Genomic DNA, 24,166 nt, shown 5'->3' with positions numbered 1-24,166 from the left:
AGTTTGCAAAATCTAAAAGAAAGGAAAATAGAATACATATATGTATTATGTTGCTGTATAAAAGAAACAGTAAGAACATAATGCATATTTTGTTCATCACTGACACCACTTGTCTGCACAGTTTCAGTGTAGGAATCATTAAGCAAATGATTTGATCTGTTCATTCATTACAGAACGTCATCTTATGTTCCAGCTTTTAGTTCATCGTCATTCTTTTGGAGCCCTATACAGTCTTCATCCGTGTCAGAGAGTACCCTGACCATCTGATATCTGATAAGAGCAGTGTTAAAAGTTTTTAATATCATGCTATGAAGACATGCAATGATGCAGATTGTGAACAGGCAGAATAGGATCAGTACAGTCAAGATAGGTGTTCCGATCTTTAACACAAGCTGCCACCAGGGTCCAGAGGTGAGCCAAGAAAGAAAGTCAAAAAGCTGTAACCCCTGAGTTGCACTGTCCACATTTGGAAGAGTTTTGAAGCTCTTCCAATTCATGGAGTGCGTAATGAACAGCTCCACCAGGTCCTGTCTGTCTGGGATAAATGTATAGACTGGGAGCCTATGATTTTGCAGATGCCTCCTTGAGAGGCAGTAAGAAAATCTAACATAACATGGTTTTGCAGAACCATGTTTCTCAATGCAGTCAGCTCTTTTGAGGTGCCGTTTGCTATCTGGCGTTGTTGTTAAGATGCAGCAGGGCATATCTGTTGATCTCAACATGGTCTTAAACTTCAGCTACTCCCATCCATAGTGATAGGCCTTGCATTACCTTTTTCTTCACTGCTCCAGATCCTGAATTTCCAAGTAACTCCAAGTTTTTGTAGTGATGCCTCCTCACTTTTGGACTTCTGGCAAAAGTCCTAGTACAGTGGAGTCCATGACTGTGGACATCCTGAACCTTTTTCAGGAAAGTCACTGGGTTGGACAGGGGAACCAACACATACAGTCCTCTCCAATTCCTCGGAAGAGAAGCATAAGCAGTGTGTCCACATAGAAAATACAAGTCTGCCATTGTCCTGGATCCTTTGTTCCCTGGAACGATGGTGCTTCAAATGGTGGAATTCTGACATTTTCTGGTCTTGCTGCCGTTGTCGAACATCCTCACCTTAAGAAGGTTAATTTTGGTACCGTTACGGTCAGACTTCCATCTTATGAACCAGGCAGTACTGACGTGGTTCATCTCTTGGCAGGTTCTACAGTTGAAAAGGTCTGCCTTCTTCTGGTAGTCTGAGGTCCATCTGTAGCAGGGGCCTGGTGTCACTCATAGGGGAACACGGAGCGGTAGCCAGTGGTGTTGTGGGAAATGATTTGGAATAGTTTTGGTTTTCCCAACCGTCCTTCATAGTAGACGATTTGCCTGGATGTCTCCTTGATAGCAGTTGGTCTCCTTCACCTCATAAGGAGAGAAGCAGACACATCCTTCCCCAGTCCTATTCATATGACTACAGCTCCAACTTGTGGTGACAACTGATGAACAGGAGCTGTAGTCATATGAATAGGACTGGGGAAGGATGTGTCTGCTTCTCTCCTTATCTTGTTGAGGCTGAGGCAGCCCCCACTACCGAGCAATAAACATACTGTAGCCACAGCACAGCAGGGGTTCCACCTGGCCTTACTGCTCAGATTACAGAGATGTCAGAACTTTTAGGCTAACAGAGTGAGGATCTGTTGATTTCTTCTGTGGACATTGAGACAATTTACTTCTATATTTGTAAATTCCCTTTGTAGTTCGGCTTCCCCTTCACTCAAATCTAGAAGTCTAACACTCTCTGCAACTTACAGTGACTGAAATGAATCCAGCTTGGTCTTTCAGAAATCTTTATAGCAGTTGGAGTCGTTATCAACACTTGGAATGGAGCCTCCCACAATGGACTGGCCCATCTCTTCCTTTTTATAACTCTGATTTACACCAAGGCTCCTGGCTTGATAAGAGTAGCTTCCTGTGGAGGAGCAGAGTCAGAGGACAGTAAATTTGCATTTGACACCTTTTTGTGTTTTAAACTCCTGATCATATAATCTGCCAGTGTTTGTTCCTCATCTGCTTTCTGTGAATCTTCAGAAAGTATTGGTAATCTTTACTGTCTTCTATGAATTATTTCAAATGGTGTAAATCCTTCCTGTGTGGGTGTAATTCTCATGTACAATTTCACCAAATCTAAACATTCTGGCCATGGTGTCTTAATTGTTTCCGTACATTTTCTTAATCTACTCTTACAGTTTCTTTTGTTCTCCCCATAGATAAGCCCTGTGCTCTGTGAATGATAAGAGCAATGGTTTTTTAATGTCATTCCTAAATGAGCAACCATATTTTGTATCATCTTGTTAACAAAATGTGGCCCAATATCGCTATAAATAGTTAGTGGTATTCCATGTGTTGGAATAATTGTTTTACATACAGCTTTAGCTACTATCAAAGCATCTGCATGCTTTGCTGAAACTATTTCAACCCATTTAGAAAATGCATTGATCATTACCAAACAATATTTATGTGGTCCACTTTGTGTAAGTTCAATGAAATTCATATGCATTGTCCAGAATTGATAGGAAGGTTTTGGGAAACTTCCTCTTTTTGGTCACATGTTTCCTTGAGGATTGTTTTTAACACAGACTAGTCATGCAATACATTCTTTTTTTAAATTGTATTTTTTATTTTTTTTTACTTTTAATCCATATGTGTTAGTAATAATCCTCCTTGTTGGCACATGACAAAAATATCCATGTGTCAAAAAATGCTGCCACTTAACGGAATGTGGTAGAATAGATTTATTTATTTACCTGAAAAATTTTATCATTATTCAGTATTGCCTTTTTAGTTATCCACATTTGTTTTCTTGTTTTCGTATCATTATGCTGCATGATAGTTAAAACAAGCTTATCTATTACTAGTTCTTCTTCATTTTGCTCTAGGAAGTTTCCAGTTCTATGTTGTCCTGTTGCTGCTTCTTTTAACATTTGATCAGCTAACTTTTTTGTTATTATAGAACCTCATCCTTACTTGTGGTGTGTGCTGCACACTTACAAACTCCTAGTTTTAGCTGGCAGTTCCATCGCTTGTAGGAGAGCTGTTAGCAAAAAGGCATTTTTGTTAAAGATCTTACATGTGGATGTTATCAAATTCATCAGGATGGAACACTTCTGTTTTACTCCTGACAGATGGCACAACCCAGAGTTGGCTCTTCTGCAGAACAGTGTTACTCTTTTTTTCTCAAATGACCATCCCGAAATCAAACCAAAATCTCAAATCCTCTAATTCAATATTTTTATGAATTTAATAATCACCAATCAACTTAGATTAAAGGTTTCAAACTTAGTCGAGAACACATTTTTTCTTTTTTCTTTTTTTAATTCACAATTTAGAGTAACTAGTTACTTAAAATACCAAAATTTCATTTAACCTTTCAGACCAGCTGGAAATCTACCTTTTTATTGTCAAATAATTAATAATTTGATCAGTTACTCAGTTTTTTAGTACTGTCTGTTTATTCTCATATTCACATTCATTTCCATCAACACAAGTTGACACAAACAGAAACATAAAAAGTGATCAGATTTTCTGTCATAGATTTTCAGTCTGTTTTCCTTTGCTCAACTTGTGATAAGATTTTCTGAAGCTTCAAGAATTTTCTTTTATTTTGTTAACATTTTTAATGTGTTAATATTTATCTTTTGTTGTCAGGATCCTGTTTTAGGTAACGTGCACATAAAAAAAAAGCTATCTCAGACGTGTTAGAATCCAGCAGCAACTGAATTTCCTGTTGCTGAAACACTTCACCCATTTTAATAAAATGTAGATTCATAACTGTTCAATTTAACTACAATAAATACTTTGGTCTATGATCACAGCAATATTAGTTAGTTTTTAATACTTAGAAATATTTCATTTTAATTCCAAACTAGCATGTATTACCAAGATAGTCCTTTAAAAATGAAAAAGAAAACTTTTGTAAATCATTATTAGCTTAGAATCTTTGATAATTTTTAGTTGGTGTAACTTACGGGCATAATTTTCGTTAGATCTTTGCTCAACTTTTAGTGATTGCAGTTTTCCCTTCACAGTTTCCCAACCTATGGCTCATGGAACCAAAACGGACCCTTAGCAATGGTCCTGCTGCTCAGGACTCAGAGTTAACAGGGATAAACTGAGAGAATTTGTCTAACGTTGAAAATAAAAGCCTTTACAACTTCCTTTTCTGGCTAGGTAATACATGTACACGTTTAGCAAGCAATTCTTCATTGCAGTAGCAGTGTATATAACAGCTGTGTGTGTGATACACTTATCTTTAGCTGTCTTCTGTTTGTCTCATCCTGCTGCTGGCGTTGCTGCAGCATAGTCCTCTCCCCTCCTCGCTCTCCTGTCAGGCCAACTGGTTTTGGTATTGGATCTGTGAGTTGTCCAGACTGTCCCTCAGTCAATGTCCATGTTGTCCACGAATGAAACAAGTGTCAAACTGTTCAGTTTGTTGTCTTCGTCTCTGAAGCACATTATCTTTTCTTCTCCACGCTGATGTCAGGGAGTAGACCAGCGGAGATTGTATGAGTTCAGTTGCATCCAAACGCAGGAATGTAGTTTCAGTCCACATGTCCAGCAGGACACCATACAGTATTTTGCTGTATGGCAGTTCCCAGGTGTCAGGAAATTACGATCAGCAGATACTCCAGTATCTGGAGGTGTTGGAACTCTTCTTTGTCTTCTTAATCTTCTTTGCCTTCTTGAACGCTGTCATTAGCTGGTGACGAGGGAGGCACATCATCTCGGCTATGGCAAGACAGGTTTGAGTTGAGGTCAGAGGTCAGACGCACCGCAGCAAGGCTCAGACAGAGGAAAAGGAAAGAAGCAAATAGGAGTCGATTAGTTTGTCTTTCATTGTTTTTTTACTTATTTCTAAATATATGTCATATCTATATTTCTTTTTTCTCTTTAGATTATCCACTTATTACTCAACATTTTATTTAGAAGTCATTTACTTATTTGAACAAATATAAACATAAAATATGTTAAACACACAGTCTCTTATCCTTTGCCATGTTAGATTTTAATGTTGAATGTAAGTTAATTTAAGTTTTAGTTAACTTAGTCTGAGTAAACATCTTATCAGAGATCAATGAATTACTTTCAGTTTGCTGATCCTAATGCTGAGGCTGTGAAGCAGCCCTCCTCTCATTTTAAGCCTTTGTGAGATATGAGGCTGGATAATGTCCAGGTTGGTACCAAAACTCTGATCACTGATCCCTCCAGACATACAGCCAAAGGATCATAGCAACAAATTGGTGTTGTAATTTTTCTACCCAGTAATCAATGCATCAAAAAAACAAACAAACAAACAAAAAAAAAGCATTGTTCTCAGAGAAAAATGTTTATTTATTTATTTATGTATTTTATTTATTTATTGTTCCTTTCCATTTCTCACTTTTGCACCTGTTTTAATTTATTTACTTTTCAACTTTCCTCTTTAGGGAAGTCATAATTCCATTTTTGGCATGGAAAACAGTTGTTCCTACATATATTTCAAGTTATAAATATAACTGCTATGCCCAGGATTAGACCACTACAAACTTTTTTGCGGTTCCGGAACCCCCTTTTATTTTCTGTTTTTTTCTCAGTGAGACTTCTCTCCACTGGCTTTAATGTTACTGCATGTTAAAACCCACACAATATCTTTCCATTATTTTAGTACTCTGCGTTTTAGCTTAATATAGATATTTTGTGTTTTTTCTGCAAAGTGCTCCAAGTGAGCACTAAGCGTACTCTGAAGAAGAAAGCTTCTAGATCAAACTAATTTTGATCCAGTTCTTAACTTTGGATTATAATTCTGAGGACAGAAAGTTTTACTCTCAGAGAAATAAGCACCATGCACGCACACACTCACACTCATAAATTTCCTACCGGCTTACAAAAGGAGGGGACTCGAACCCTCTCCTGTCTTTTATTTGATGTTTTGGGGTTTTTTTTAATCCAATTGGGACTTGCGCCCAATTGCGGATGGGACTCTAACCCCTTCTTTATTTATTTTAAGGACTTTAACTCTAAATTGGGACTCCAACCCAAATTAAAAGCGCTTAACAACTCACGTTTCTGTTGGTTCGTCTTATTAGTTCGGACCTCTTCAATCCATTGCTGGCAGACAAAGTCAGACCTAAGGTGCTGGCCTGGCAAAGAATTCACTTCCCGGGACATTGTTCTCCAGGTTTTGTTGGGCCTGGCCGTGCACGGTTTCAGCGTGTCGTCTCTTCGTCTGTCAGCAACAGATATGTTGAGAGATCCGGGTCACGGCACCAAGATGATAGGTATTTTCTCGACCTACATAAAAAGAGAACCACAGACAATGTTAATTTTAATAAATTCTTATGCAGAAGAAGACACAGAAGAGCTATTTCTTCCAGCAGCTTTCCCATGTGTTCTGCCCTTTGTCTTCAGAACTGGTCTTTTATTGAAGGAAAGAAAGGGGGGGCTCTCCTACTACGGAATGGGGGAAGCACAGGATGCAACACAGTTTTACGACTGTGAAGTATCTCAGAAGTACCTAATACCAGCCGCAAAAACATGCTGGAGGTTAAAGAAAGGTTACACACTTTAGCAAATTCCTTTTCTCACTGGGGTGAGAAGAAAACTAAACTAACCTTTATAGGAAGAACAAACTGGTAACTACTTATGGAAGAATAAGAAAACATAATTATTCTAACATATATTACTTTTCCAATCATTTGACCATTCAAACTGAAAGTGAAACTAGAGACACATTCAACCATTCGCATTTGGGAAATGTCCTAACCTGGCATTAGATTCCTTTTGCTTTCACAACATGCTCTTTTCTTTAAAAGTCTGCTTCTTTTCAAGGAGAATGCAGCTAATGACTAGCTAATCAATAGCAAGAATTACTCTGTTGTCCTCTTTGCCACTGTTAGGGGACCTGGAGACAAATGAGCAGCATCAGGAAAGAATTAGTCACCATATTTGAGGGGATAACTACGGAAGAGGATTAGGGCCACTGGAAAAAAAAAAAAAAGTCAGAATTTTTTTTTCAGTGGTTCAGAAAATACGGAGCTCCCTAGGGGACATGGGGATTTTTTTTTCTTTTGCGTCCTCGCAATACTTTTGCGTCCCCTCGCTTGAAATAGTATTTCATAAATGAAGGTAAACATATATTAATATTGCTAAGTATACAGTATTTATGGTGGATTAAGATAATTTACCTGTTTCTAGGTTTCTGTTGTCTTGAGTGCTGCTCCAAAATGAACCGCTTCCTCAATTGAAGGGAGGGAACGTAATATGTATTGCGCGGGAATCTAAAAGGTATTGCGAGGAAACGCATATGTTTTGCGAGGGGAAGCAAAAGTTTTGCGAGGGAACGCAAATGTTTTGCGAGGGGACACAAAAGAAAAAAAAATTCCCCATGTCCCCTAGGGGGCTCCGTAGTAGATAACACTGAGTTATACCAATAGCCTATAATGGAAAATTTTATTGTAACTTTATTTCACTTTAATTTAATCTAAATTTGGATTGATAGCGTTTTGTTTATATAAATGTTTTTCTTTAATGTTTTGTTACTGTAAGTGTGAGAGCACTTTTAACTATGAGTTTAGTTCTCCTGTAGTAAGGAAGAACTAGAGGTTTCTAATAAGACACCTTGTCAGCTCTCAGATTCTGAGTTTTTTCAACGAAAGTCCAACGGAAATTGGACTTTCCCACTCATTGTTCCTCATTGACGAGGAACAATGTGGCTTTGTTGTCCACCTGGTAATAGAGAAACATTCAGATTTCTGAATGTATGAAGCGTGCATATGCATAAAAAATATGCATGCTTTTTTTAAGCGTGCGTCTGCATAGAAAATATGTGGCACCATATTTTATGTGCAAGATGACATGTATAAAAATGAACTTTGCGTAAGTATACGCACACTTTTTCTCTGGCATGAAAATGTGCGGCAGCCATGCAAACTTTTCTGTGGACAATATCAACTCACCTAAACACACTGAAATCTGACTACATTCAGTTATTTAAACCAAGAAACATCAAATTCAGTTTTCTTTTTGATAATTTTAATATTTTATTGTTTAAACATAAACAATGAAACTGCAGCACCTTCTGATAGCATTCATAACACAAAATAAAGAAAATAATTTCCCTCGAATATAAATAATACTTTTCCTCAGTTTTTGTCACTTAAAATTGTCACGCATTGGTCTGTGCAACAAAGTGCATAAAATGCATCGATGGGGTAATTTAATTCTCACTAGAAAAAAAGAGTGCTGGATCAGGATATTAATTCCAAAAATGTCAGGTTGGATTATTTTTAAGGTGATCAATGTGTGTAGAAAATCACACCTTGATCAAAGGTGAGCCACGTAATTGTGGAGCACTTTAGCTCTGATGGAGAACATCACCAATGGATTCAGAAGGATCTGCAGGTAAATGTCAATGATGGCAATGATAGCACTGGTATCGTTCCAGCTGCAGTCATCCTCCAGTCGAGCCAGGTCTGCTTTGTGAATGCGCCTTTATGGACAGAAAGTATCTATTCTGTAAATGTACAACTTATGCACATGATTCTACTATTTAGAATAAATTTCCACATTTCCCACTAAAAAAAGGACTCTCTGACACGCTGTCTGTCTTTAAATCCCAGCTGAAGGCTCTGCTATTCAAACAGGATGAAACATGATCTCTTTATAGAATCTGAGGTCTCGTCCCCACAGCTGCTGATCACCTGGCTCCGTAAGGATCTTAGTGATGTCCTCCATAGGGTGAGAACTGTTTCAAACTTATTTTCTAGGGTTGAATCAGACATTTGTGAACTTGAGACAAAACTCAAAATAGGAGTTAGGACAATTTAATATCATTGAGGGTTGTTAGAAGGACAAAGAAGAGATGTTAATATTTCTCTAGCTAATGGAACAGATTCTCATTCTTTGATAAAAATTTCTGCAACAACCCCTTGTCATACTATTGTGTATCTACCATGTATTTCATATTTTGGTGTAGAATGACACAATAACACAATTAGAGGCTTTTTCTAACTATTCATTAATAACCATAACACAGTTTTATCACCCCATAAGCTGGTGTGCCACAGAAGTTTTGTCCAAGTTGAACAACCACAGCTTGCACACAATTTACTTTGCAAATGAAGCTCAAATATTGCAGTCATCACCCCACAATAACATTACTTTATCTAACACCATTCCTCCCTCTGAGCACTGATGGATATTCACTTACCTCATTAAGGTGAATGCTTAAAGTGAAACTAACATCTTGACCTACTTTCTGATTTATTCTGCTCCTAATTGCAAGCTTACACCCTACCCAGGTCAAAAAAATCCAGCAAATAGTGAGTGGTTAGTGCTCTGTTTGTGCCGTTAAAATTTTCATTTGTACAGCATTTTTTTGTACAGCATTTTTTCAAGATATTAAAAGTAAAAATTTTGGCTGATGATGCCACCAGCCCCCCATCTTGCTCAAAAATAAACCAGAGTGGGCTACTTCGTTAGTGCTTGGTTTGTGCAGCTATTGTTTTCGAGATATAAAAAAAAAAATGTTTAGGTCATCCAGAGTTCACCAGACCCCCATCTAGCTCCAACACAAAGTGGGCTACTTTGTTTTTGCTCCGTTAGAGCAGGTTTGTGCCGTTAAAACAACCGCACAAGACATTCCAATATCTGTGGAATGAGCGGCGCCTCGCTCAAGGTTGATCCAATTTATGAACGCTGATTTCGGACAGCCGTTCTCTACCACTCCCTCCTTAAGCGCTCGGAGGTTCACTTAGAGTGAGTCAACAAATTTCCCAACCAAATAAGAAACAAATGTAAATAGATTTCTTGCCTTGTGACCAACTGACACAAAATTCATGCTGTTACACCAGACACACTGTTCTCTAGTGAATTTTTAGACATACTCAATATTTTTAATAACTGTAATCTTGAAAAGTATGTATCTTTTCTTCAATAGCTTCCAAGTCATGTGCCCCATTGCTTCAAAATCAGTGTGAAACTATTTTTCTAGACTCGTGAGACAAAGTACACTAATGTTTATTGCATTTGAACCTTTTGATATTATTTTAGGAATTTTTGGGGTCAAAATTCAGTATTTTTCTTCTATAGCTTGTGGGTCATATGACCAATTTACACTAAATTAGTGTAAAATTGTTCTACTAGACTGATTCTATGCATTCAAATGATTTTGACATAAGTTTCACATAACTTAGAAGTTTATGTAAAAATAATGTTTGGCCATTACATTATCAAATATATATTATTGTAAAAACAAATCACTTCATGGTTAAAAAGTGAATTTTTGATATTATAATGGCATAGAAATTATTACTAAAAAAGCATGCCCCACCGAGGGGACCCGAAGCAGCATGCCTTGGGCTGTCCGAGCTCTAGTCCTGTCTTCCTAGTCAAGAGAAATTCAGAAGACTTGGATCGTTCATGAATGTCACATCACTATATTAAAGACTTATGGACAGTTCCATATAGAACAACACGTAATTGGTAAGTCACGTTATTGCTTGGATTTTAATCGGTGCGTATTGCATCCAGTGAAAACAATGTTAACAAATAAACTGGACAGTATGTTATAAGTTTAGGTCTTGACTGGTCTTGAAATAAATCCCGAGTCCTCAGCCCGAGTCAAGACCGAAACCACCAAAAAATGGGTCTCAAGACCAAGACCGGCCTTGAGTACGACAACACTGGGTTAAGTATATAATTTTCAGATTTTTTAGTATCAGAAGAGAGGAAATGCAATTGAAGTTTAAGGTTACTATGATTATGAGTATATCAATGCATAATGATATTACGATTCTTATGTAATGCTCATGTGAAAGTTTTCTGACGCTATCTCTCCAAACCCTATATTACGATAAAGTTGTTTAATTATTTCTTGTTTGTCTGGTATCCATCCTCAAGAACATCCTTTAATGTTTAATTTCCTTTATGAAAAGATTGCATATGCTTGCAATCTGTTTTGTAACTAGATTGTCAACCTGTGTGAATAGACTAAAGCACTCCTATATAACTGCTGTGTTCTTCTTGAGGCTTTTTCTCAAAGACTCTGGTCTTTGAACACTGTAAAACATTACAATATTGACAAAGAATATATTCTTTCTCTGGTTCTCTGGTTTTTGAAACCATTTTCCCTCACCCTTTGTTGAAGATAATTTTCATTCATGTGATAGTAAAGAATCCCAGTAGCCCAACAAGTTCTGCTCCTACCGTGGTAGTTTTTATTCGGCCTCCTTTTTGTGTGCAGGTCCAGCCCGATTTTTTGATCAGGATATTACAACCCTCATCATCCAAACATGGAATCATTTCGCACCATTGTTCACTCCTGACGATTTGAACTGGGGGGAAAGAACAAAACATGTCAGCTTTGTCGTTTTTATTCCTTATCTTTAATGTTTTTTTGTGAGTATAATCTTTTCAAACTTTCACAAAACTGAATAAAATGTGAATTTGCAATTATATGTTTAATTGGTCACTTGAGAATAAATATCAAAGACAGAACACTCTGTCAAAATATCACTAAAATAATAACTATTCAATTTAAATTGAAAATATAAAAATATTTTATTTTCATAATGTCAGTTTGGGGGCCCATATTCATATTATTAAAATAATCAAAAATATTTGATATTATTATTTTATAAAAATAAAATATATGATGTCCTGAATATTTATGACTGTTGTAATCAAATGTCATTTGGTAAAAATGACACTTTAATATAAAGTTGACAATGTTGATAAAATCTCTGCTATGGCAAGTTGTTAACCAAGACAAAAATGTTTTGGTTATGATAACAGGGTTTACAATGTTGAAAGCCAAGGAGAAATACAGAAAGAGCAGACAGAAGTAAGAGTTACTGCTCTCTTGGTGGGAGCAGTAACTCCCACCAAGTGCTGCTGACCACTGATGATGGCATCAGAAGTTGAACGGTTCTTACTGTAGCCCTACTGATGGGGGACCACAGCCCTTGATGTGGGTCATGACCAGCCTCTTGAAGCACTTCATGACCACACCTTACACACTTGGTCAGTGGCGTGTCAGTAGGCCCAGTTTGGGGCTGAGGGGATTTCATTTCTTTTTTTTTTTTCTCTTTAAACTTTTTAGTTTTGTTTTTTTTTCTTGTAAACTGAGGGGCGCTGGGCCCCACAGACGCTAGCTCATTGTTTGCATTTCACGTGCAGACGATGAAATGCATTTTAATATTTGAAATATTTAAATATTAACATATTTACAATATGTAAATGTTTACGTCTAAACGCAGATGTAAACATTTCGTAGCCACATTAATGGCGGAGTGTAAAGGGATTCTGTGTTTCCTCCTCTGCTGTTACTTCAGGTACACTCACAAGCTCTTTGAAGTGTCTTATCTATTTTCACTCCGTATATTTATGAAAAAAGACTGGGGAAAAAAAACTGCATTTATCATGTTTTGTGTGTTATTTTTGATTGTTGCTTTGGATTTTAACTTGTATCTAGCCATGAGTTTCATGAATGTTCACACTATTACCTTTTTTTGCAGGGCTCGTGTGGAGCACTTGGGAACAGGGACAATAGTGGCAGTCAGGTGGGTACAGATGCCAGTGATAGTAAGGTTTTGAAGATGTCCGCTAACAGCTCAGACAGCTGTTGTGCACAGTCCCTCAGTGACCTGACCTGGGATGTTGTCAGGACCAACAGTCTTACAAGGGTTAATTTTCCTGGAGGGATTTCCCCTGTGGTCACACAGAGAGGCGTGTCACCAGGTAGTGGTTTTATTCTGGTGCTGAGGGGGGATGTTAGGATCCTCAAAGTGGACTTATTCAGTGCATCTGGCAATGAGGGGTCCCTTGGACATTGTGCATCCCTAATGTTTTAGTCTGTGATGCACTTGATGCCCTTCCACATGAACCAGGCTGTGGTGAAGGGTCCTTGAATTTTCTGGGCATATGTGCTTTTTATTTTTTATTTTCTCCATGTACCATGATGGGCTCTGTATAATGCTGAAATGTTTTTCAGTAGCAGTAGAAAAATATGAACATAACCATGATTCACAGAACTTATTTCAACTTAATTCTAGTCCAAGAATGCATTCAAACAATGAATGAAATAAAATAAATAGCATTTGTGTCCTTACAACCACTCCAGACCCTGCTAGGGACAAGGATGTTACAAAATGGATGGATGGATGGATGGATGGATGGATGGATGGATGGATGGATGGATGGATGGATGGATGGATGGATGGATGGATGGATGGATGGATGGATGGATGGATGGATGGATGGATGGATGGATGGATGGATGGATGGATGGATGTGTCCTTACAGTTCTCAGCTTTTCTGCTGTTTAAAAGACTCTCCAGAGAAAAAATAATAAGTAAGCATAAAATCTAACCATCTTTAAGAACAAAATTACTTTTTTTGATACCACTTAATTGAAGTCTTATGTATACAATCCATGTGTGTTGAAGGAAAATGCAAACAGAGGAAACACTGCATGGACTGGCTGAGCTCACACAATAAAGTGAAGTGTGAAGAAAGAACTCTAGTTCACATTTGGTACTTATCCTGTATGCTCAATATGTTTTTTTTTTTAGGGCAGGTTTCATAAAAATCTTCAACCTTTGGAGAAAAGTAAAAATAATACCTTCAACACAGGCCGGTTTGGTTCGTGTTGTCCCAGCAATCTGTCCTTTCATGCATGCGCAACGGACTGTTTGATGGGCAATAGTTGTCCTTGGTTGGCTGTTGTCTTGGTTCAGAGTTATGATCTCACAGGTTCCTGCAACCAGATGACCTGAGTGACAGCATTCAAAGAGAAAATGATCTAATTACATGACATTTCAGTCGATGCCACTTGATGTGTTCACTAAGCAAAAGACCTGATTTCAATTTTGAAGGTGACCTGCTGCCACACAGATATGCTAGAATCATGCAGCAAACCAGCAAAAATGCATAGAACTTGGCAGTCGTATGTTATATGTTAATTTTGCTCCCCCCCCCCCCCCACACACACACACACCCACCCACACATGCACCCCCACCACACACACACACACACACACACACACACCCCCCCACACACACACCCCTGGAAGCTGGAATCTGAAACCAACTTCAGCTTTGTGTTCATATTGGCAAACTATTCCGTACCAGCACTCAGCAGGTGGTTATGGAGAAGCAGGAAGCAACTTGCGGTGGCAGTCAGAGTCCAGGTCAGCCGGAGGAGCAGCATGAAGGAGAACAGGAGAAACGTCAGAAGCAAAATGATTCGAGCCGCGCTGCTGTCCATATAGTCAGTCCAATAGGAGTCAGATGAGAACCAAACCAACTCATCGTCGGGAGCCGTAGCCTGAATTACAACATTAACAATTTACAAGTGATTTCATTTTTTTAAAATGAAAAAAGCCCGTACTCTCCCAGTACGAGTTCTAGTGGTCAGCAGAGCCTGTGCTGCTGCTGCTTGTGGTCCGTTCTACAAGAACACGTCCTTCTGAATTAACGGTACAGAGTTTGCCAACTCTCTAATACACCCCAGACTGCTTCTGATGTGTCGGGCTTCCGGACTGCACGTAAATCCAGTGGGAGATCAGTGGGGTCGGCTCCGGTGAAAGCTGCTGTTATTGCGGGCAAGTAGCGCTTATTTCCCTGCAGGAAGATCACAGAGGACCGCTGTCACTATTGCATTTCTGAGAATTCTCTCTCCTCGAGTCCGATGCAAGGTACTTTATAACTGTCTGCGCCACTCACGTCCTGGACTGACGTCACAGTGGTTCACCCCACAGACATCAGAATCTGGTCTGACACTACTGGAATATGGACAATATATATGGCGAGTATGTTAAAATTTAACATAAATTTGGTTTTACCGCCCTTCCATTCCTATCTCTGAAATGTGTTCAAGGCTAAACGTTTTAGCAGTTTAAGATATCTCTAATTATATTTTGACTAGACAAAATACTTATTTGAGATAATTCTAATTACATTGTGACTAGACAAAATGACGTCAGATTTACCATTGACTTGAATTGATACTTCAATTCATGATATGTACAATTAAATGACTAACCATAAATTGAATTAAATGATATCTCAATTGGTTGTAGCCTCCAAATCAACTTAGTTTTGACTAGTCACAATTCTAATTAATGATGTCTTGAATGACACCATAATTCAGCATATCTTAAATGTATTTTTAGTAGAGGCTCGATACGAATCACTGCCGATCACCAATCATTGCCGATCTAACTGGCTGTTAATTTAGGTATAAATAAAACTATGTGATCTGGTAAAATCGAAATATCATCTGGTAATAAATTCACCAGATTTAGAAAAAAAAAGATGAAACATATTGAAGGCATAATGCAGCATTCAGTAAAAAGGACCTGCAAATCACTAAAGTAAAATAATATTTCATAGCAAACTTCTCAACAGTCTAATCTAAAGCAATCAAATAAATCTCACAAACCTCCAAAAATTCCAAGTGAAAAAGAAAACATTAATTCTAAGTCAAATGCAGCTTGCATTCAAAAGTTTCTAAATCAAAACTGCCTGAGAGCACTGCTAATTATTTTTTGCTAGTGGGATTTTCTGACAGAGCAGAGTTATTCTGCAGAACACAAGGAGGAAGCAGAAGAGCTCGATTGCTTTTCAGAGCTTATCAGTCTCATGTTAGGACAGCGTACGTTTTAATACAAGTAAAACGTTTGTATTTTTTAAGCTACATGCTGCAGCTTTAAGCAGCTTTTCAATGTGAGAGTCCACTGGCTGGTAGAGGTAGAACAGCGCTATGTCTGTGAAATATTACTATCAGTATCGCGTGGCGGCAATCCAACCACGAGAGAGAAATGGTGGCTTCAACCGCTAGCCGATGACTATCTTTCAGTAAGTTTCTAACAGTTGTTATGCCGAGAATTGCATCCCCTGTCGCGGGAGCGCGCATCGCTCTAAACAGATTGGGGCCCCAGTGGCCCGCATCCGGCCGAGGGAACACGAAATCGAAATGTTTTCTTCATCATTGGGGTCTTAGGGTTGCACTTTGTCTTGGTACTTCACCTAGGACCTGTCTGCCTTGGGTGGTCCTTCCTTTGGAATGAAGCACTAGACAGCATAGCTCTTCGGATCATTGGGGCACTAAAATCCCTCCATCATAAGGTGGAGCCAAGGGACAGATATTAAGAACTCACTTTAATCAAATCTAACTCTTAAGTAGTTCACAGCCATCAATCTGTGTCTGCTGGGGGTTTCTTGACTGTGATTGCAGTACCACTTATTGCTGTCTTACCCTTTGTTGTGATATAATTAATTCATAAGATCAAATAAAAACAGGGCTTGCAAATATCGGCAGCTCATTATTTGCTATGCCAAAATATGCATCCCCTGCTAACTCTGTCAAATAGAGAGTTAGGAAGGATTTCCCTTTTCTTCATAATCATCCCTGTTCTCTGTGCTACTGGTATTGTTTCATACCAAAAGGACAATACTTGGGAAAAATAGATAGGGCATGCAAATATCGGCAGCTCAAAATTCATTTTGCCAAAAAATGCATCCCCCCCAAGCTTAAAAAAACAAACAGTTACGAGTGAAATAGCTTTTTCTACATAATCACATTTGTTCCCTTAATTGCTGGTATGAGTTTCATATCAATAGGATAACATTTGAGGAAAATAGAGAGGGTAAGCATATTTTGGCAGGTTGATAATAGGCTGTGCCATAAAACGCATCCCCCTGCTAACTTGTAGAAATAAAGTTACAGGACACCGGCCCTCGAGGACTGGAGTTTGAGACCCCTGACTTACACTCTTCAGTTATCTTTTTTATAATTTGTTTCTCTCTTTTCTAAGTTTAGGTGAAAGTTTGTTAGTTAAGCTCGATATGCGCTAAGGGAGTTATCCCGCATGAGTATATGATGTAAGACTAGAACCAACACAATTTGTTGCTTGCCCATCTCCAAGAGCTCATTTGCAAAAAAGACTGCTGGGTTATCTTTTGCATGTTGGTCCAGCTTTGTGTTGGCTCAAGGGTTTCATTTTTGTGCCATTCAATAATTAAAGTTTAGCAAGCAAAGCAGAAGAACTTTGTTTCAAAACTCGAACTTGTCTGAAACGCTATTGAAACAGCATCCATCTAATCCATCGGCATCTTGCCGAACCAGTGATTTGTTTTATGTTCAGCCATTTTTAAGCTAATTGGACCTCTAGAGGAATAATTAGGAGGTTCGATTAAAGCGACAGGGCTTTTTGGCTTTATTAACAAATGTCATGTTTCTCTCTTTTGTACTCCACATCATTGTTGTCCTTACCACCAGAGATTTTGTATGTATATTTATAACCTCATGAAGCTTTATCCAATTGTTTTTTTTTCTGTAAAGCATGCCATTTTCTGTTACTTTGACAACCATATAATTGAAGTCCGACAGGAGAATTTCTAAATTAACCTCAAAGTTGTTACTATTGTTCTTATTCAAATTAGAAAATAATTTTATGCTCTGATTTGCATAACTGGACTTCTTTGTCAGGACCATCTGGGACGATGATTCTGTTAAGGTAAGCATCAGGAATGTCTCAGTTAGTTCAGTGATCCCCAACCCCCGGTCTGGTATCGGTCCGCGGACCAATTGGTACCGGGTCGAGCAAGAAATAATTAAATATTTCCGTTTTATGTATTATTCATGTCTGGAAAATCTTTTATTTTGAAAATCCGTCTTGCGCGCCAACGTTGCGCCCACAAGCAGCAAAATGAGTAAGAAACAGATCAGAGAAGAGACATGAGAATGGATTCATCCCGGTAGATTATTTCCACATTCCAAGCTGCTCTGCATGATATGGTGACCGGCTCGCTAATGAGGGAATGAAGCCTTCAAACTGCTTCGCCAAGTAGAGACCAAGCATCCTGTGCAAAAGCAACACTTTGGGTGTCATTGTTTCTTATCACTCCCAGATGGGACTGTATTGCTGCAGAGAAACAAGCTCAGGGCTCCCATTAGTTGAGTTACAATTTTCACGAAAGTAAAATGTTCGTTTTTGTGGCCCATCTATATCTTATTTTGAAGGGATATGTAAACGTTACCATAGCGACCAGAGTCAGAGAGTGTTAGGGCAGTGGTTGAGACGAAATAAGAGGACTAGTGTTTGTGAGTTTGAGGTCTGGTTCACACGGCATAATTTAAGGATTGTCAGCTGATTTTCCAAACTTCTCTAATAAAAAACATATATAAAAATAAACATATAAAAATAACCTTTACATTTAGTAATAAATATCACCAGACTCTCGGTTGCACCATGTCAACTGTTTGGGATTCCTCTCCATTCTTACGGAGGGGAATAGCTTTCTGATTGGCTACCTGTCACATTCAACAGGCTGCGTTCGTCAGGGAAAACCCCACAGGCTGCGATAATCGGGCCAAGACAATGTTGAATATGCGCGATTTTAGATCGGGATATATTCAACACGCCACCACGTAACACATCGCACACTGCAGGTCGTTGTAAGATTGTTGTAAAGAGAAAATTGGGGCGCAAAAAAATAAAAATACATATATATATATATATATATACATATATATATATATATATATATATATATATATATATATACATAATATATATATATATATATATATATATATATATATATATATATATATATATATATATATATATATATATATATATATGCTGACTGGATAGCTCAATACATAAGGCATCAGTATATCACCCGAGAGGGCAGGGTTCGAATCCAGTCTGGTCCTTAGGCAAGACCTTCAAGCTACTGCCTACCTCATACCATGAGAGATACTAAGTTGCGTAACATGCCGGCTCAGACGTCGACCGGCCAAACAAGGTCTGCGTCAGGTGTTGGGGAACCAGAGCACCTTGATGACAAATGGGCTACTGGAACAAGACGGAAATGGGCGAGAGATGTGGATCTGTTGGAATGCTACTACTCAAGTAACCCTAGTGAGAGAGGTTACATGCAAAGACTGGGGAAGGAATGTTACTTCGACATCCCCAGTCAACACTAAGCGCTAAACAACTAGTAGCTTAAGTGTTCCAACATCCGCAAACGGCAACTGCTATCACAACTTGAGATTGACGAGATACAACACAAATACTACGGCAAAAGGGAGGAACCCGGATGTCAGAACTGTGGGGACTTAACTACAAGTCCCCACCCAGTGAGGGGATACATGGCCCCAATGAGCGAAACAGAGCTGAACGAGACAGCTGCTGACCTGAGAGAGAGAATCATGACCCGAATGACAACCAGGCCTCCTCGGCGCCAATTACAACGGCTGAGTGAAGTACCATCAGAAAGTCTCATTGAGAATGTGAATGCAGCATTGAGAATGATCCCTACCAACACCATAACAGAAACCAATGAGCTGATCTACAACTCAGCATCAGTGATCCTTGAGATACTTGGCTATAAGAGCAACCATGAGAATACCCACCATGGAAAAGACGGTTAGAGGCTAAAATCAAGGTAACAAGGAGGGAAGTGAGCCAACTGTCAGAGCTCCACAAGGGTACAATGAAAAGACCAGTACCCAGAAAGTACAGCCAGATGCCCATACCTCCAAGCCTTGGCCAGCCGCCTAAAGAGATACACAAGGGAGAATGAATCCAGAAGGATTAACCGGCTCTTCTCCACTCAACCAGCTAAGGTGTACTCTCAATGGCAGGGTAATAACAACAGAGCAGACCCACCAAGGCTGGAGACTGAACAATACTGGAAAGGCATAAGGGAGGCGTCCCACAACAGCAATGCACAGTGGCTGATCTCTCTACGAGAGGACCACAGCAACCTCCCTGAGCAAGCCCCGGTAACCATCACTGTGACAGATGTTCAAGAAAGAGTCTCAGGTATGAAAAACTGGACAGCACCAGGGCCTGACATGATCCATGCCTACTGGCTAAAGAAACTCACTGCTCTCCATGAGCGACTGGCAGCCCAAATGAACCAGCTGCTGCAAAGTGGGACTCACCCTGAATGGTTAACTGAAGGGCGGACAATCCTAATCCAGAAGGATCCATCAAAGGGTCCAGTCCCACCCAACTACCGACCAATAACCTGCCTCTCCACAACCTGGAAGCTCATGTCAGGCATCATAGCAGCCAAGATAAGCAAACACATGGATAAACACATGAGCACGGCACAGAAGGGTATCGGTGTAAATACCAGAGGAGCCAAACACCAACTCCTCATAGACCGCACAGTTGCCCGAGACTGCAAAACCCGACACACCAACCTGTGCATGGCTTGGATCGATTACAAGAAAGCCTATGACTCAATGCCGCATACTTGGATCATTGAATGCCTACAGATGTATAACATCAACAGGATTCTGAGAGCCTTCATTGCAAACTCGATGAAGCTGTGGAAAACCACCCTTGAAGCCAACTGCAAACCACTTGCACAAGTGTCCATCAAATGTGGCATATACCAAGGAGATGCTCTGTCCCCGCTACTGTTCTGCATAAGCCTGAACCCCCTCAGCCAAATTATCAACAAGACTGGCTACGGATACCGACTCAAAATGGGGCCAACATCAGTCACCTCCTCTACATGGATACATCAAGCTGTATGCCAAGAGTGAGCGAGACATCGACTCACTGATCCACCACCACCAGGATCTACAGCACTGACATTGGGATGTCATTCGGACTAGAGAAGTGTGGTCGGCTGATCACAAAGAGGGGGAAGGTGATCCACACAGAAGGAGTCTCACTCCCACAAGGAACAATAGCAGACATAGAGGACAGTTACAAGTACCTAGGTATACCACAAGCAAATGGCAACCTCGATGAGGCCACAAGGAAAGGAGCCACAGCTAATACCTCCAACGAATAAGGCAAGTCCTGAGAAGCCAGCTCAATGGCAAGAACAAAATCCGTGTGATAAACAGCTATGCCCTGCCAGTAATCAGATACCCTGCTGGAATAATTAGCTGGCCAAAGGAGGAGATAAAAGCCACAGATATTAAGACTAGAAAGCTACTAACCATGCATGGAGGGTTCCATCCCAAATCCAGCACCCTGAGACTGTACACGAGCCGCAAGGACGGAGGCAGAGGACTAGTGAGTGTGAGAACCACTGTCCAGGACGAAACAACTAAGATCCATAATACATCAGGGACAAAGCCTCAACAGACAATGTGCTCAGTGAATGTCTCAGACAACAGGGAACGGAGGTCGAGGTGCCAGAGATACCATCATGGGAGGACAAGCCCCTACATGGGATGTACCACCAGCAAATAACCCAAGTGGCTGATATCAGTAAATCCTACCAATGGCTGGAAAAAGCTGGACTCAAGGACAGCACAGAGGCCCTCATCCTGGCCGCCCAGGAACAGGCCCTAAACACCAGAGCAATAGAGGCCCAGATCTACCACACCAGACAAGACCCAAGGTGTAGGTTGTGCAAGGAGGCCCCTGAGACAGTCCAGCACATAACAGCAGGGTGCAAGATACTGGCAGGGAAAGCGTACATGGAGCGACATAACCAAGTGGCAGGCATAGTGTACAGAAACATCTGTGCAGAATATGGACTGGAAACCCCGAGATCAAAGTGGGAAACACCCCCAAAGGTGGTGGAGAACGCCAGAGCTAAGATCCTGTGCTTCCAGATCCAGACAGACAAAATGGTAATGGCGAACCAACCAGACATTGTCGTAGTGGATAAACATCAGAGGAAAGCCGTTGTGGTAGATGTAGCAATACCAAGTGATTGCAACATCAGGAAAAAGGAGCACGAGAAACTGGAGAAATACCAGGGCCTCAGGGAAGAACTGGAGAGGGCCTGGAAGGTGAAGACCACAGTGGTGCCTGTGGTCATCGGGGCCCTCGGGGCAGTAACCCCCAAACTGGAGCAGTGGCTACAATAGATCCCAGGAAAAACATCAGACATCTCAGTCCAGAAATGTGCAGTCCTTGGCACAGCCAAGATACTGCGCAGAACCCTCAAGCTCCCAGGCCTCTGGTAGAGGACCCGAGCTCAGAGGATAAGAACCACCCACGGTGGGTGAGAAGGGAATTTTTTTTTTATATATATATATATATCTGGCGTGAAGGTTCCTTTCATCCTCCTCCCCCAAATGTTCCTTAGCGAACTTGAAGTACACTCATGATATAGCCAACACATGATTAGTGTGACTTAAAGTATGCTTTAGTATAGCTACTAAAATTAAAATTTTTATTTATTTTTCACCAGGGTGAAATAATCTGTTACCCCTCTACAACATGGGAACAAATTGATTTATCAGCAAGTCTTTACCTGTGTTTATTCTTCTCTTGATGAGCAACAAATGCAGCTTATTTCTCTCATCACTTACAATAAGTCCTGAGAATTTGGTAACATTTCCTCCTTATTTTCCAAAGTTATGAGGGGGGCACCATTTGTTTTAGCCACCTGAAATAATCCGTTACCCCCCATAACATGGGAACAAATAATTTTTTCAGCAAGTCTTTATCTGTGCTTATTGCTCTAATAATCAAGTCCTGTGATTTTTGTAACATTAGCTCTTTATTTGCCAGAGTTTTTAGGGGGAACCAAATACTTTAGCTGTCTGAAATAACCTATTCCCCTGTTCAATGGTCTTTGTAGGGGGAACAGATTATTTCAGGTGGAAGAACAGCTGAACAGTTTGTGAAAAAATAATTAGCTCCCATGTTATGGAAGAGGAATGGATTACAGTATTTCAGGAAGCTAAAATATAAGGTTCCCCTTAGTAGTCCTGGCAGATACTGAGTAAATGTTACCATATTTACAGAATTTGTTGTTCATAAAGAGAAGCATAAGCACACTTAACGGGTTAGTGAATTTTTTGTTTTACATGTTTATGGAGGTGGAATGAATTATTCAAGGTGGCTAAAATATTTGGTTCCTGCCTCAGAACTTTGGCAAAAAAAACCCAAAAACAAATATTACCAAAATCACAAGATTTATTCTTGATGAAGAGAATAAGAACAGTTAAAAACGTACTAGTAAATTAATTTGTTCTCATGCTATAGAGGTGGAATGGATTATTTCAGGCAGCTAAAATATGCGGTTCCCCCTCATAACTTTGGCAAATAATAATAATAATAATAATAATAATAATAATTCTAACATTAGTCCTCTCATCATAAACAATAAGTCCTGAAGATGTGTTAGCATTTGCTACCAAATCAATTTTAGCTGATTTAAATAATCTGTTCCTCCATCACATGAGAAGAAATTAATTTACCAACAAGTCTTTAACTGTGTTTATTCCTCTCTTGATGAACAAGAAATCCTGTAATTTTGGTTACATTTACCCGGTCAGGCCAAAGTCACATCAGTCCTTCTGGAAGTTACACCTATAATAAAAATAAATAAATAAATAAATAAAAAAAGAAGTTCAGACACCACTGATTGAAAAATTTAAATTCGAAAACATAAATAAAACGGGCAGAATGTTCTGTTTGGTGTTTTTTGTGTTGGAAATGTTTTTGTGGGTTTTTTTAGTTTAATTCGTAATGCACTTGAACGTAATCTTTTTTTTAATTATTATTATTGCAAAAACAGAACAAACATAACATATAACACTCTTAATTACAAATAGATACATTTACAACAATAAAGGGCTTTATAGAACATAGAACAATTGTTTTACAATACTGACATCGAATCGGTGCTCGAGGGTTGTATTTCTTTAAGGGCATCTAAAATTTGAATGGCTTTGGCATTTGAACTAATTTTTGAAGATTCTATATAAATATTAATAGAGGATAATAAAATCTTAAGGTTAGGTTTGTGCTCTGAATATTTGGAGGTATGAATATGATATTTACCGTAAATAATAAAAGTTAACAACGTATAATAATTTTGTTTCAACAAGTTTACATTTGTCCATCCCAAACAGTATATCCTTAGCTGTAAAAGTAATATTTAAATCTTTTTGATGAAAATAATTTGACATATCTCTCCAGAATATTTTGGTGTAATTACAATCCCAAAAAAGATGAACAAGTGTTTCTTTATTATTTTTACAGAAAGTACACATACAGTTAGGGCCAGAAATATTTGGACAGTAACAATATTTGTGAGTTGGGCTCTGCATGCCACCGCATTGGATTTGAAATGAAACCTCTACAACAGAATTCAAGTGCAGATTGTAACGTTTAATTTAAAGGGTTGAACAAAAATAATCCACATTTTAGGA

General features: G+C 39.2%; 1 protein-coding gene across 1 annotated transcript; it reads right to left on the bottom strand.

Annotated features, from left to right (window-relative positions):
* Positions 1 to 1,533: 1,533 nt before the first annotated feature.
* LOC129355821 (chemokine-like protein TAFA-5) lies at positions 1,534 to 14,662 on the bottom strand. The gene is made up of 5 exons (XM_055025434.1): positions 14,137 to 14,662; positions 13,631 to 13,780; positions 11,215 to 11,342; positions 6,072 to 6,300; positions 1,534 to 4,758 (listed from the first exon to the last, which is right to left on the bottom strand). The coding sequence occupies exons 1-4, from the start codon at positions 14,273 to 14,275 to the stop codon at positions 6,268 to 6,270; spliced, it is 450 nt and encodes a 149-aa protein (XP_054881409.1). The 5' UTR covers positions 14,276 to 14,662; the 3' UTR covers positions 1,534 to 4,758; positions 6,072 to 6,267.
* Positions 14,663 to 24,166: the final 9,504 nt, after the last annotated feature.

The sequence above is a fragment of the Poeciliopsis prolifica genome, unplaced genomic scaffold (assembly GCF_027474105.1).
Source record: "Poeciliopsis prolifica strain line A6 unplaced genomic scaffold, Auburn_PproV2 SCAFFOLD147, whole genome shotgun sequence".
Classification (NCBI taxonomy): Eukaryota; Metazoa; Chordata; class Actinopteri; order Cyprinodontiformes; family Poeciliidae; genus Poeciliopsis; species Poeciliopsis prolifica.
This window is presented reverse-complemented; position numbering and strand designations above follow the sequence as displayed.